The sequence below is a fragment of the Tachysurus vachellii genome, chromosome 6 (genome assembly GCF_030014155.1).
Source record: "Tachysurus vachellii isolate PV-2020 chromosome 6, HZAU_Pvac_v1, whole genome shotgun sequence".
NCBI classification, from domain to species: domain Eukaryota; kingdom Metazoa; phylum Chordata; class Actinopteri; order Siluriformes; family Bagridae; genus Tachysurus; species Tachysurus vachellii.
In genome coordinates, this window is record NC_083465.1 from 13,665,700 (window position 1) to 13,680,993 (window position 15,294).

General features: G+C 35.8%; 3 protein-coding genes across 7 annotated transcripts; 1 reads left to right on the forward strand and 2 right to left on the reverse strand.

The window, feature by feature from the left end:
- Nucleotides 1-36: 36 nt before the first annotated feature.
- Nucleotides 37-5,542, reverse strand: LOC132847267 (eukaryotic translation initiation factor 5-like). Of its 3 annotated transcripts, none has more exons than XM_060872404.1 (12): nucleotides 5,453-5,542; nucleotides 5,011-5,180; nucleotides 3,685-3,964; nucleotides 3,483-3,564; nucleotides 3,173-3,345; nucleotides 2,913-3,024; nucleotides 2,654-2,775; nucleotides 2,357-2,518; nucleotides 1,969-2,130; nucleotides 1,297-1,461; nucleotides 1,076-1,213; nucleotides 37-478 (listed from the first exon to the last, which is right to left on the reverse strand). In XM_060872404.1, the coding sequence occupies exons 3-12, from the start codon at nucleotides 3,754-3,756 to the stop codon at nucleotides 383-385; spliced, it is 1,284 nt and encodes a 427-aa protein (XP_060728387.1). In that variant the 5' UTR covers nucleotides 3,757-3,964; nucleotides 5,011-5,180; nucleotides 5,453-5,542; the 3' UTR covers nucleotides 37-382. The 3 variants fall into 3 exon arrangements, with proteins under 3 accessions (XP_060728387.1, XP_060728389.1, XP_060728390.1); XM_060872406.1 differs by having other exon boundaries at nucleotides 5,449-5,535; XM_060872407.1 differs by having other exon boundaries at nucleotides 5,011-5,129; nucleotides 5,453-5,487.
- A 621-nt stretch (nucleotides 5,543-6,163) lies between these two features.
- Nucleotides 6,164-9,821, forward strand: si:dkey-196h17.9 (uncharacterized). Its single transcript, XM_060871370.1, has 10 exons — nucleotides 6,164-6,298; nucleotides 6,663-7,176; nucleotides 7,280-7,505; nucleotides 7,600-7,700; nucleotides 7,811-7,888; nucleotides 8,069-8,192; nucleotides 8,342-8,458; nucleotides 8,664-8,816; nucleotides 9,305-9,426; nucleotides 9,554-9,821. Exons 1-10 carry the CDS (start codon nucleotides 6,193-6,195, stop codon nucleotides 9,711-9,713), a joined length of 1,701 nt encoding a protein of 566 aa, XP_060727353.1. The 5' UTR covers nucleotides 6,164-6,192; the 3' UTR covers nucleotides 9,714-9,821.
- A 905-nt stretch (nucleotides 9,822-10,726) lies between these two features.
- On the reverse strand, nucleotides 10,727-14,978 carry tnfaip2b (tumor necrosis factor, alpha-induced protein 2b). 3 transcript variants are annotated; one of them, XM_060872408.1, is made up of 12 exons: nucleotides 14,870-14,978; nucleotides 13,891-14,025; nucleotides 13,039-13,696; nucleotides 12,842-12,953; nucleotides 12,563-12,670; nucleotides 12,383-12,477; nucleotides 12,180-12,272; nucleotides 11,963-12,089; nucleotides 11,648-11,773; nucleotides 11,388-11,543; nucleotides 11,150-11,271; nucleotides 10,727-11,061 (listed from the first exon to the last, which is right to left on the reverse strand). In XM_060872408.1, the coding sequence occupies exons 1-12, from the start codon at nucleotides 14,931-14,933 to the stop codon at nucleotides 10,887-10,889; spliced, it is 1,971 nt and encodes a 656-aa protein (XP_060728391.1). In that variant the 5' UTR covers nucleotides 14,934-14,978; the 3' UTR covers nucleotides 10,727-10,886. The 3 variants fall into 3 exon arrangements, with proteins under 3 accessions (XP_060728391.1, XP_060728392.1, XP_060728393.1); XM_060872409.1 differs by lacking the exon at nucleotides 14,870-14,978 and adding an exon at nucleotides 14,318-14,796; XM_060872410.1 differs by lacking the exon at nucleotides 13,891-14,025 and having other exon boundaries at nucleotides 14,870-14,948.
- Between the last annotated feature and the right edge of the window lie 316 nt (nucleotides 14,979-15,294).

Below are 15,294 nucleotides of genomic sequence, written 5' to 3' on the forward strand. Positions count from 1 at the left end.
CTGTAACTAGAAACAAAATCTCTATTCCACAGTATATAAATTCAAGATAACATGAAAACATTCTTTATTTAATGATTAAAGAAATTAAAACAAATCGCCACAAACTACGCAGCTTAGCTACATCCATTAATCAAAGTTACATTAGATGTTTTTTCAGTACAGAGAAAGAACATAATAGCTTAGCAGCAAGACATAAAAAGCGCCATTTCATAATCATGCCTCACTCAGCAACAGAGGTTGAATAAACTAGTGATAAAGCAATGCATTAATGTATTATTACATAGAAGAGAGGGGCTGAAAAGAAGGCTATTGATATTAATTTGATCATTTTATCATTAAAGAAAGCTGAATAATTTGCATCGGCTGCCCATGTGTTATTTCTCTAAATGGCATCAATGTCAAGGTCATCCTCCTCCTCAGTTTTCTCTGGCTGAACGGACTCCACTTTAAGCTCACGGGCAGAAGGAGAGTACACAACCTAGAGGGCAGGAAGGAGAGTATCATCAAAACGTAAGACAGTCTGACCAAGGTAACTGAAAGTCTAAATTTTAAGCTAAAAGTAAACAAAAAAACAAAACAAAACAACTAATGATTAAGGTGCACCAAACAGTCAGTGTGGATGGAAACAATTAGCTAAAATAGAAGTTTATATTGTACTCAGAGTGGTTTTGGCTTAATTAAAGTATTTTCAGCCTGCACGGGTGACTTTAAAGACAGAATTACATTTGTGTTTACATTTGTGTTTTATTCAAATCTGCATTTGAATAATCAAGAAAGAAAGACAAACAACAAGTCAAGTTATAAAGTTATAAAGTGCTGGTAGGCAATCATTAACTAAAATTTTATTTTACTCAAAATGACTGAAATGTAAACTAACTGCTGTCATCACCCAAAGTTTTAGGACACAGGTCACTAGGATTAGCACAATGTTAAAATGTTGCACAAAGAACAACATGGAACTATGGACTTTGTATATGCTGAAGTTTGGCAGAGATGTTCACATTTATCAGGCTGCTTCTTCTATAGATCGATGCATCAAATAAAAAGAAGAAAACGTGTGGTTGAACTGGTTTACCTCTACGTTCTCATCTTCCACTTCTTCCCCATCACTTCCCTCACTCTCTTCTTCTGCCTCCTTTAGCCATTTGACAAAAGGAGCAGCCTTAGCATGAATTTCCTTTGCCAGCTCTTTAGATACATATTTCTTGGACACCTTAAAGATTAAACCATGTGTCACAATCCTCACCAAACAAAACATAGAACAGTAATTTTTCATCAGCAATTTTAAGTGCACACCTTTTCAGCCCATTGTAGAATGACATCCTCCTCCAACAAGTCTGCATCATACAAGTCCTTTAGTATGATTGGAACTCTTGGCAGCAGCTGAGTTTGGTGTAGCTTCACCAGACACTCAAAGCCACCCAGCAGATATTTTTGAGCCTTCTTATCATTATGGCAAAACTGTAGAGACGGAACAAGTGAGAATGATTAATGTACATACAGAGGAATCGGACTTTCTGATTTAAGTTTATTGCACACTGGTTCCTCATGTTAATAAACTGAACCAAAATTGAAATAATTGGCATTACAAATTTTTCCCTAAACTGAGCAAGTAATGCTTACTTGCAGAGTAGTGTCATTTATAAGCATCAAAATGTGTTCCAGTTAAAATAAAGCAAATCCTCAAACATACCAAACTGGTGCAAACACACTGAAGGCTAGATACATGATAATTCAAATGGGCTGCTAGATCCTGTATCAATTTTCTGTTAGTTAAATAAATCTTAAAATCTCAATTTGATGCATTTTACATCATAAAAAAAAAAAAAAAACTCATTGTCTAAAAGCCTTTGGAAAATTCACAAGGAATAACAGCAAATTCATAAAGTAAATTACTCGCTAAAAATACTTTTTTTGTTGCTTGTCTTGCAATCATTTTAACCACATTATCAGAAGTTTCAGACTTACACGTAAAAAGTGGCGTTTATATTTTTTGATCTGATCTCTGATGTTTTCATTAAAGAGCAGTTCGCTCAGGATAAGTGGCCCCATGGCCCTCACATCCAGACGCTCTGCCTCAGCCAAAATCTCCTTGTCTGCAGAGTGTATTGCACCATTTTCTATCTTTTGCTATAAGTGAAACATGAGAGAAGAATAAGTCATAATTAGCCTATTAAATTCATTAATTTCCTGTCACAAACCTCAAAAGCAATGCATGAAGAACTATTTGGCCAGAGAACAAAATGTTACACAAAGAAAAAACATTTGCTCAGTTCTGTAGCACTGCTCAGGCAGTTTGTTCCAGAACTTGTTTTATATGCTCAGTACCCATCCACAAACACCCTCAAATACTTACTTTGACAAAATTATAAAACATGTTGACTCTATCCTCTAGGGATTTCTCCAGGTCATCTGAGAGTGTCAGGTTCTTAGCATGATTACTAATCTCCTCCATTCGCCGACGCTGGGCCTCCTCAGTGGTTTCCTCTGCCCAGTCCTCATCGTCTTCATTACCATCCTAAACATAGAGCACATTTTGGCTGAAGAGTTCATTTCATGTCAAATGTTCATGTCGCTATAATCAATCTATGTCTCCTTGAGGTAATATCTATTCTAATAACCATTAATGATAAAAGGGTAAAAAGGGACCCACCACAGCATCCGGCGCATCAATGTCTTTATGGTTCCCAGAATCACCACTGCCTGAGCCATTTTCCTTGTCTTTCTTTCGGTTCTTCTTCTCCTTCTCCTTCTTCACAGACCCACTATCACTCTCTACATTTATGGTGATTATACAACAAAGGAGGTAAGAAAAATGTATTAAGCAAATAATTTTGGAACGTGCATTGATGAAAATCTAATTTTCATGGCAGCAGTTGTAGAGGTAAAAATAAAATGAATAAATAAATCACCTGGTGGATTTTTAAGGATGAATGTGCAAAGTTTGTGGCGAGTATCTAGCATACCCCGGTACCCACAAGCTTTACAAGAATTTCCAATAGTTTGTTTCTTTGGATTAATATGCTGAAAGACACAAATTCAAATTAAAAACTGAGGAAGAAAAAAAACCCCAGTGCATTGTAAAAACCATGCACCTTATCAAATGCAATACAATACAATCATTTACACGTTCATTCATATATAAGAAATTAACATATCCTATCCTTCTTACTAAGTCAGTCTCAGGATTATCACATTCAGGGCACAGCACAAACTTGCGTATGAATCCATCCAGCATGTCCTGTAGTTTGTTGGCCTCATGGGAGCCGTTCACTATGTAGCGGTCATTCTTTGAGTCAAACTGGGTCTGTGCCCCAAGCTCACAGCCAAAAAACTTGGTTGGATCTTAAAGTATAAAAAAGAGATTTTGTCAGACTTAACAAATCACCATGGAGCACCTTATTGTTATGAATTAAATCCAAACACTGTCTTGTTCATAAACTGACTATATTAAATGAAAAATACATCATTAAAAAACGTACATGTTGGAGGTCGATTCAATGCCTTTGCAACATCAACCATGTTGACAATGACTGTCTTGATTCCATTCCCTTTGCCCTCCACCTGGTCAAAAAAAATTAATGACTACTTATTAACAAAAATATGCAAAGACATTGTCCATTAAAAGTCACAGAGATACAGTTCTAGCATTTATAAAATACAAACCTAACAAGGAATATATACCTTGGCAATCAGACGGGGCATCTTGTAGCGGTAGAACTGGTCCGACACATTGCGATTGACGTTAACAGACATTTTGAGTGACCTGTGGCACTATCAGCAAAATAAAAAGATCTTGGATGGGGATTTTTGGGTATCTTCTGTCTGGAGAAGACGGGATGACATAAACGATTGCAAGCGTGCTCGGTCTCTGACATGAAAAAGATTTTGCCACAGAGGCTGCAGGTTCCTTGGTCGTGGTCTAGGTTAACACCGCTTGCGTCCCAACAGCTGCGCAACAGCTCTGAAGGAAAAAAAATTATAGATTTTATTAGTCAAACAGGAGTGCACAAATATTTAAAGTACCACCAATGATTAGCTTACAAATATCATTGATTCATTTCCCCTTAGCATTAGCAGAACTGAATGAATCTAAACAGACTGAAAACAGTACCTCCCTGTGGAGTTAATGAGAATGAAAAAAATAAATAAATAAAAATAACAACCCTTGTGCTCTGTTTACAACTTAGCAGTGGGCTACTGTTCAAAGGTTATTCTCATATATCGATTTTGGGCAGCTAAAACACACACAAACAAATGTAGATTATAAAAATTATAGATAAATAAATAGAACCCGCATGCAAATATAGCCCAATAGTTAAAATGTATATATTATATTGTTACAACAGAAAAACCACAGAACTCATGGGTTAAGCCTAACTAGTTACCTTACCAAAGCTCATAGCTGGTTTACAGCAAATTTACTGGTTTACAATAAATTCAAGTTTAGCGATTTTCACTACTCAAATACACATCTTTAAACGTAAAAAAGCGTGTAAGATTATACTGAGTCGTTTAAAGAGGTTTATAGATGTATGTGTGTCGACGCAGGAGAACAATCTGCCTACTGTACTAGGACTCGCCCCAGTGACTGCTTGTGCTTCCAGTTTACTCCAGTCACTGATCGACCTACCCATCGCTCTCGCTTAGCTGAAAAAACAACAAGTCAACGTCTTATTTTCTTTTTCCAATCCAGAAAGTAAACTCGAAATGCCAGGTTTCTTAAAGAAGGAATAATCCAAATATAAACTGTTGGAATCGGTCGCCAAACTTGACTCGTTTTCCACCATGGTGCAGAGTGCGTCATGGCTAAGCTAAGCTAATTGCGCTGTACGTGCGCCACCACGGTACACAGGGCGCCATTTTGATCCAGTCATTCACACCCTGTACGATAGTAGCTGGTTAATATCGGTTAAACGGTAGACACTTTGTGTGTACAGGCACGTTTCGACATATACAAGGGTAACCAGTATGAACAATTTTGATCAGAGACATTGTTGAATCGCTTACCGTTTCCGTAAAATAAAGACATAAACACAACGCTAGTCGTCCAACGACGCAGTGAAGGGTTGATAGTCGAGCTGGAGTCGAGATGTTAGGTCGTGATCCAAGAATAGAACCCGACACGGCTGTAGAGAAACGGGTCAGAATTATGCAGCAGGTCCAAACGATACAGGAATCTGAGAATGATACGAAAACACGCGTATGAGCCCCTGAAAAAGACCTAAATACGGCTAGCTGAGATTTATAGCAGCAGTCATGACCTAGTATCCAGCTAGTTTATATAACGAGCAGGTTAGCTAGCTGAGGAAAAAGGACTAATAAGAAGTCTAAAATATTATAACGTGCTTTGTTATGATTTACAAACGAAAGATTATTTTTCTTTTAAATCAGCCAAATACAAATTTGAGTGAGTTTATTATTATTATTATCGACTGCTATTCTTACCCACCTTGTTCCTTCTTGCGCCACTACGCAATGGCGGAGCACCTTGGCAACACAACTGAAACAAGACGACGAGCATGACGAGTGCACTAGTAACCCCGCCCCTGCAAGGGACTTATTGGATGAGCGACCCTACTGTGGCGCATTCGACATTGTGATTGGCTCGTCTAAAATGTCAATCACAATCTCATCGCCTCGTCTTCTTTCATACAGCACGTTGTCAGGCATGTTCTCAGTTAGGTGGCACATTGACGGCACAACTGAACTTAAACGTTCCCCGTTTACAATAATAAAACACTGCAAACCTCTTCCATGACATTTCCTCGTAATCTGTTTAGTAGCAAGTACAGTGTGAATGTGTGAAATCTTGATTCATTTTTATTTTATGCCTATTAAAGCATTTATTTTGTCATTGCATAAGTCATTCATTGCCTTTACCTGATAAATCATGAACATGAAATATTTTAAGGTACCCAGTATGTTATAAAATATGTTAAAACCAAAGGGAAATGCTGGGGATTTTTCTTCGGAATCATGAAAGAGCGTTGAGGTAATGGGGAAGTACTGTTGCTGTGGCTGTTACTTTCACACTCGGGATGAAACTGGTTAATTAATGGCTGGGGAATACCAGCCATAGGTATTTATATATCTGGCTGCTCAAATCTTGAGGACAATAATGGATGTTTGCTGAGCTTCACAAAAGCAGTGAGTACATTTGCAACGTTTGCATCCGAGAAGACAAGAAAAATGCTACGGGAAACCTGGAAGAGGTTGTTTAAAAAAAAACGTCAAGATAGAAAAAACAAAAGTTTGGTGAACCGGATCTGCTCAGATCCTTCTGAGCCTGGAGTTGGTAAGTAATATTCCAATTCAGTAGTCATGCTGTAAACTTTATGATAGAAGCATTTCGTAATCAGTTGTATTTCCTAGTATTTCCTAGATTTTCCTAGATTTCCTAGATTTTCAGGCATCTCAAGCTTTAATGCAGACAAGAGAGGATTTATCAGTCTAATTTTCCCAAAAGTATGTTGATTTGGTTTGTTGATTTGATTTGATAGCCACTTATTTCCTCTGAGTTGAGAATGGTGTAGAATTTAGTTTTTATTTATATGTTATCTATTTATCTGTATTTATCTGATGAAACCATATGTATAACAACCTTCATGGAGCAGCTTTATTTTTTAGATGGCATTTATATACCAGTGTTTAATTTACAGAAAATCCAAGACAAAACAGTTGGCTCATGAAGACAAAAGACAAGTTTGATGAAGATCCGTGCCTGCACGGGCGAGAGAAAAACATTCCAATTCTTACAGATGCACTTAAAGGAGCCAAACATATCCAGGAGCTAATAGATGCAGCTGAGCAGGTGAAAAAGTGGAAAAATCAGAATGGCGCCACACCTCATGGAAATACAAGCTCTGGCACCTATTCTCAGTGTATGGTAAAAGACTTCTTCATGACAGCAGAAAAATTTGTAGAAAACAACTTTCCTTCAATGCCAACAAACTCACAGACACCCACCGAGGAATACCTGAATGATGCTATGGGTCTGATATGTGGCATGGTGACTGGCTTAGTGCCAGTCTTGGATGATTCTATACTAGTGAATTACCTGCTTGACAGTTATAATAAGAGACTGTTTGGCATGTTGTCCTTGTTAATGGACAGAAGTTCATCAGTAAAAGACTCCTTCTTCCTTCTACAATGGGTGAAAAAGACATATTTTAGGTAGATATTTTACCAATATAATTATCACAATCCAACATGCTGATATAGTGCATAAACATATTAAATGATGTCTTGTGGTTTGTTTAAATATTTATCATTTCAGGAAGGACCATAAGGGATGTATGATCACAGAGAACAGTGTACTTAATGTATCGGACCCCCTCTTGCTTGCTGACTGGTTGCAGTATTCAAAGCAGAAACTCCTCACACTCCTTCAGGGCAATATCTCGACTACCCTGCACAATATCCTACAACATGATCAGCCTAATAGCGTTGGTGATGACAGCAATGAGGAGGCGTTCCTTCAAGTCCAACTAGATGTTATACAGGTACTAGGCCAATTGGAATTTCCATTTATGAATACAAATATTCTTGTCCAGAATCTCTCCAACATTAACACTCACCAAACCTGCCTCTCTATAGTGTCTAAATGCTTCCATTCAGACAAGCAAAACAATCAGTGACACCATTAAAAATGCTGTGCAAAGAATTTGTTGCGATGAACTTCACACTTTCATACAGAAGTGAGTTTTTCAGATTTTCTTCCCTACTTAAACAGCAATGTTTTTATTTTTTTATTGTATGCATTAATATAAAATTAACTGCCTTTCTAACAACAAATGTGTGTTGGCAGGTATATGAATGCACAGGGGGCTGATGAGGCAAATTTACTGTGTCACTTTAAAAGACTTTATACCTGTAGGCAACTCAGGTGAGTTTGAAAGGTGATCCTAACTATGGTTTGCATGTAACAATATAATGAGCTAGGAAAACAGCCTACATTCTTTTAGACAAGAATTTTGATTTACATGGTCTGTATGTATCTTGTGAGATTAAGCATGCAATAAACAATTTAGCCTATTAAGGTTAAAATGATTTTCCTTTGCTGCAGGTTCTATGCTTTGAGCATTGTTGATCAAAACAATAACACAGACACCTCCACTATCAAGATGTTAGAAAACATGGAAACTCAATCTTTATCCAGTGTCCAGCAGTTTTTTGGAAAATTAGCAAAGGTGAGTCCTTCATGTATTACCAAAAAGTACAGTACTGGAATGAAATCAACAAGTAACATGTAGGACAAACTTAATGCACATGTAATGCAAAATGAACATATACAGTACATTGTATTGTGTCTGGACTTTTTCACATTTTACAATTTTAGGACAATTTAAAGAAGTATTTCAACAATGAGGATGGGCATTTACAAAATACAATAGACATAATTCTAAACATGCTTGCAACTTTACCCAAAGTGCAAGAAGGAGTGGAGTCAAAACAGGTATGTATACTGTTATAATTTCACCTTTCAGTTATATATCAGTGATAATCTACTTACATAACATATGCTATAAACCATAAACATATGTTATAAACCATATTGTATATTATAGAAAACGTTTTACTTTTTTCAACTATTGAATGTATCCCAGTTTATTTTCTGCATAATCTGACATTCAGTAATTCTTCTTTTGTCTGTTTTCTAGCTTATTGTAAAAGCAGCATACCACAGTGTTACAAAAGCATACCTGCAGTGTTTAATGCAGAGAAAGTACAAAAAATTGGAAAAGAGATGGCATGATGTAGAAATGAGGATAAAGATGGATGCTGAATATTTAAATGACAACTTTGCAAAACTGGTGAGAAACGCAAATATTAATATATTTTACATTCTGTAATGAAACACTTATCACTACTTAACTATCACAAAACCACCAGAAACACTTTTGAATGTTGTAAATAGAATAGAATTCGGTGTGTGTGTGTGTGTGTGTGGTTTCAGTGCGCTGTGTCTTTTTCATATATATTTCTCTCTCTCTCTCTCTATCTATATATATATATATATATATATATATATATATATATATATATATATATATATATATATATATATATATACGTATATATACGTATATATATATATAAATGAAAAGAAATGTTTTTTACAGTGCTTAATTTTGTTTATAAAAGGCCATGGTAATAAATGTAGTTCTTACCACACAGTAACTGCCAAAACAGAATATTATATATAGCATGGCAAACTTGTATGCTGTCATTCATTTTATACACTGTTCATGCATTTCATCTGTAACATGCTGTTCACAGCAACTGTACTTTTTTTTAACAGAACGAAAGTGATCATGAGCAGAAAATACTTCTGTTGAAAATGGGTGAGATTGTACAGTGCCGTACGCTAGATACTCTTAAGCTTCTTTGCTCAGAACTGTACATGGAATTCCCTAAAGAGAGGTAAACTCATGCAGTCTTAAGTGTAAACAATGAAATCATTTCAAAATTTTCATTTCTAAATTTTGTTACATTTCTGTGTAAGGATAAAGTCCTAATTGAACAACATGTCATTTGCAATTTCTTGTAGTGAGGAGTATATACCTGCCCTACTGCACTGGAGAGGGATATTTTCACGAAGCAAGATTAAGAAAGTAATTGATGTGAGTAGGGACTTTGAAGGCCATTTCAGAAATGGAGACCATGTCAGATTCCATTCTTGTATATACTGGTGGGGCTGTTTTTGTTGAATGTAAGGAAAAAGCAAATGACCAGATTTTTTTTATTATAAAGACAAAGCAGACATCCTGGGCATTTTCCTACCCAGGGTATAGTCTAAAAACACTATTGTAGAAACTGACACTGATTTATGGGAAATTGATTTCAATTACTTTGACTTTGCCATTCCAGTTATTAACTGTTTTGTTGAAAATAAAAAGTATTTTATTATACACTTATTATTATTATTATTATTATTATTATTATTATTATTATTATTATTATTATTATTATTATTATTATTTAGACCTTGTTGTGTCTGATTTTATGTAGAATTTATAAAGAAAAAAAATATTTTTAGGAAGCAGTGTCCACTTGAGGGCAGCATTGTATATTTTGACTTAAAATAGTTTCATATGAAACCAAAAAAGACACCTTTAAAGATTATCTACAGTCATAAAAATCCTGTTTTCCTGAATCTACTCAGCATCTCCAGTCTAAAATAGCAAACTCCCTAAAACCTTGCTGTCTTCATACAATAACCGGAGCTCAATGTGACTGTAGCAAATTTCTCAGAACTGGTTCCAATAGTATGATATTGGGAACCAAATATTAGATACAAACATACAAAGCCACATGTCGGTACTAAAGCAATAGTACAAAACTTTATCCAAGATGCTCTATTTAATGAGCCCTCTCAATCAAACGGTAAAGGATATTGATATTCTTTCATTCATAAGCATAGTTTAGCTTTAAAGGAAATCTTCCAGTAATTAGGCACTTCTTTGAAGCTATTTCCGCTGAATATTGGTCACATTCCAGAACAAGTGTTAAGCCAAGAGTCAATGTCTAGTAACTTCATTGTTCAACACAATGCGAAGTGTCATTATGCAGTGCAGTAAAACAGGAAGATAATGTTTATAAAAATCAAGCATACTACTGTTCCTTCCTATGTTAAAGACTACAGGGAATTCTATTAATAATTACTGGGGCCTGTAACTAATGCCCTGCTCAAGAAAACACATTACACAAATGCATAAAAACATGCAGAAAAATGTGTAATTTATTTATTTACATTAAAAAAAAACATTAAAATAGTTAATTACAATACTTCTTCATTTCACATCGCATATAAAACTGCATTAAAGGCTATAAATACAACATACAGCATGAAAACATTTGGTATTTTACAATATTAGAAAGAATCACTTAATAAGTACTTTGGAGAAGAAATTCCTGCATGAATGATAGGGATCCTGGCCATCTACTGTACTTTCCGCTGTTTGAACATGATATATAGCGAAGGTCTTCTTAATTCTTTTAAGGTGTGAGGTAGAGAGGTTTGCCTTGAGGTGTAGCCAAGCAGAGACATGGGCTTCACTGTTAAAAACAAAAGTTACATTAGTTTCTGGTGTGTAAAGTTGTATTTTACACAAATGTGCACATAAATATCTGGAAAGAGCATTACCTGAGGTCTGGGTAAACATTAGCGAGCGTGACCAACTGAAGTTCAATGCACTGTGGATCATTCAGTGTAAGCAGTTCAGCTAATTTTGGCAGGATGTCTTCTAGGTCCTTCATGTTTGATCCCTGTACATGAACACAATTGAAAAAAGACAATTAAAGATTAATTAAGATGAATTAAGTCCAGAAAGAGGTAGAAACACAATAACAGGCCAAAGAATAATACATAAAATAACACTTACAGCCTCAGTAAACAGATTATGTATTTTCTGGCTGTTTCTGCATAACGCTTCAGCTGCCTGCTGTTGTTTATTCTCATCTTTAAATTTGATCTTCTTTTTCATCATTTTTCTTACGTACTCAGCCAAAACCTCTTCATGAAGCTTGCTTACCAACTCCTGTGGATAGATCAAATTTTTGTAATCCAGAAGGTCACTACCAGCTGATACAAAGATTCAGAAACTAGAGCATCCATCTGTTAATAAATCTATGAACTTTGTACCTTAAGGCCTGCTTCATGTAGATTTCTGAAATCCTGAATGTGTCTGTCCACCCCTTCAAGTAATTCACTACACACATGTTCATTGTGTTTGATCCATTCCTGGGTACCCAGTTTGGAGTAAGTCCCCTGTGGAAGCACAAAAAAGATAGTTATTTTGTTTTACTGCTCTCATTAATCTCATAGGTTTAACAGGAGAATGTGAACCAATATTATGCTTTTCTTATCAGCATAAATACTATGTGAAATGCAATGCATTAACATAATAATAGATTGGTAAAAGAATCGATAAAAGAAATAAACCTGTGTCTGAGTTACCTTGAGAGCTTTGTGGATAGGTTTGATGAAATAACTGTGGCATGTGTCTCTTGTCCTTGTCAGCAGATCTATACAGTCATTTCTGATGTGTTGAGGGAAGGGATCTGGATTCATCATTATATAATTCCTAGAGAAACAACAACTATTACATATGGGTCCTTAAAGAGCTACAATGCAATGCTGCAAAACTCCAAAATAAATTTTTACAGATTCTTACCTGATTTTTGTGATACACAGCAGGTTGGCCTTCAATACAGCATCAGCATTCACCTGATTATCATCAATCACATTCTCAAGGAAAAGCTGGTAGCTGAAAACAGGCCAATTCATGCAAAAATTGTCATAATTGTACCTTTGATTCAACTTCATAATATGAAATAAATTTAAATTTAAAACCAGCTTGTAATAAATGGAACTCACTTAATAAGAAACTGTTTAAACTGGTGTGTGATTCTCTGAATTTTTGACCAAGAGCCCAGCAAAGTCTTTGAAGTGTTTAGAAGAGCATGGACACACTGCAGAAAAAAGAAACACGTGCATTTGAATATCACACATTCACAAATTTCCAGTATTTTGCTTTGACTGAATTTTTAGATTTACCTGAATCACATCAGTGGACAGATGGCTTACGTAGCAGTTATCTACCAGTTCAGGATTAGTGCTCTTCTCACTATTCAAGGCCGTCTGACACCAAGTCTGCAGCTCATTCTGGGCACATGATTAAAGAAAAAACAGAATAAAAGACCTCTTAGTGGATAAGCACAAAAGCATGTACACAATCTGAATGTGTCATGCTGCAAGAGTCACATGTCAAAGTACTTTTAATTGAGTCTATCTATAACTTAACAATTGAGTTAACAATAACACAATAACATATACCTCTTTAGTGATCAAAAACTGATCTTCCAACTGCTCAAGGATATCATCAGGGAGCAATGGCTCAAGATTTTCATATTCAATCAGCTCAGAGATCTCTCCTTTCCTCAGAATCCTGAGAAGCAAAATGTCATTAAATAAGCAACTTTGAAAGCATTTAAAAGTTTAGAGAATGCCTTGGTATGGCTTTCCTCACTTACTCAGGGTAAAGATTGTTCACCCACTGAAGTACATGTGTGCAGTCATCATCAGCGAGTCCATAGTCAGCAATTTCCCTCAGCTTGTCACTAAATACCTTATGGTATATTTTGGCATATAGTTGGCATACATTATCTTTTGGGTAACAGCTTCTAACATTGTTTGAAATTTTTAGCAGGTCTTCTTTTAGTTGTTTAGCCTTGGCAGTGATCTCTAATTGAACTGAAGACTTAATGTTCACATTTGAATCTAGCTTTGCCCCCTCCATCCGCTGTGTAACCATTTTCTGAAGCAGGTTGTCATGCGCCAGTCTGCAACACCTGGGCCTCCATGGAGGGCGTTCATTTTTCGCAACCTCTTCCCATATCCTGTCCTGTTCCTCATCTTGGTATATGGCTAGGACTGCCTCTTTAAGAAATTCTATGTCCTCGTTAGTTTCCACATCAAAGGAGTTCTTAATTGTTGACATAACTTTCTTAAAAAGGTCTTCGAAGTCTTTATTCAGTTTTGTCTCATCATCTTCCAACATGCTCTCGCTTGTGCCCATCCCTTCTTGTTTCTTGTTTAGTGCAAACAAACTCTCCTCTCGACATATCAGCTGATTCGCTGCCACTGCAAAATTATGCTGTTCTAGGTTCTGCTGAAAAGTCGGCAGCCGCTCTAAAATAGAGAGAAGCACAGAAATTCAGAGACCCCAGGACAACATAAATTCACACTCAGCACAGCTACACTGTACAAGATAATGCACAATATACCAGTTAACTATATATAATGTGTTCTGAAAATAAATGTGAAAATGACAGTAACAATATATCTCATTAATAACAGGTAATTAGGTACTAAAATGATCTTACCTACAGCCATGTTGTCTTCCTGAGCATGATTATTTCTTTTAAAAATTAACAGTCTTTCTTTCAATTTGGAAAATCTACTCTTAGAAGGTGATACCCTTCTGACTATGGGGGATGATGATCCAACAGTCATCGTTTCTTTGAGACAGAAAGGAATCATAGTTCATAGGTACAGTAATTAGGGAACACAAGCAGTGTTAAAAAATAATACAGGCATTTCTAAATGCATAGATATAATATGTTTGCTGTCTTACTAGATTTTAGGAACAAAACAAATTAGGGTTTTCATTGTGTTATAAAGTTGATCTGATAAAAATACATAGCATAGACAGATAGATTATTATAAACAACAAGCCCTACAAAGAAATAACTTCACTTCTGAGGCTATAGTTTAAAGAGTTTGTGTGAAGTTTACCAAATTCCAGCTTACCAGTTTACCAGCTTTCATGCACTCCGGTTGTTCTGTTTATTACTTTGTTCTAGACTTATATATACACTGTTTCCTCCTCCACTACAACTCACTGGGGAGGAGCTGGCGCTTGGTCAAGCACTTTCCCGTGCACGTGAACTTTCCAGGCAGAGGTGTGTTTATGACACATCTGTGCTATTGTCTGGTAAAGTATTCAGTATAGTATACAGTATAGTATATTTATTATAGTATAGTAGCCTATTTATTTGCAGGAACCCAAACCCAAATGATATGAAAATCTAAATGTTTGTGAGTATTATGTGAAATTATTAAATTAATCTACAGCTATATTGCTCCATCTACAATTATACAAAAAGCCCAAGGCTTCCCATAACATCCAACATCCTGAGTTATAAAACGCTGCTGGTTAAAATAGGAAAAGTTTTTTCCTGTGTGATTAATGGAAAAAACACCCTTAATGAATAAATCGATCATTCAAGGATTTCTTTATAGGGTCGAAAGCCGAAAAACAACTATTTATTATTATTGTTATGAGAATATTTGCACCCTTACCGTCCTGATCAGCTCCATTTAGACAACAGTTCAGTAACCTCCGGCAGATTGCACTGGATGCCATAACAGCACAGAGCTTCAGTAATGTAATTTTTGTTACTGGAACAGGTGCATTTGTACGACATAGAAAATCATGTGAGGTAGCTTTAGAAAGGAAGGATGTGGATTGTGGTTCCTACGTATAATGCCTGCTTACCAGTTCTCACAGACTTAAAACATTCATGTTTAATTTCAGCATTGCTTAAAAGTATTTAAGGTGTATTATCTACACCATTTATAGAATTCAACTTATTACTCATCCAGAGCATTAACACAAACAATTCCAAACGTTATAGGAACTGTACTCAGGATTCTTACATAATGGCAACTGTAATGTGGTTTATACTGTTGGCTGACATGAAGACTGTACTAAAAAAGGGAAATTC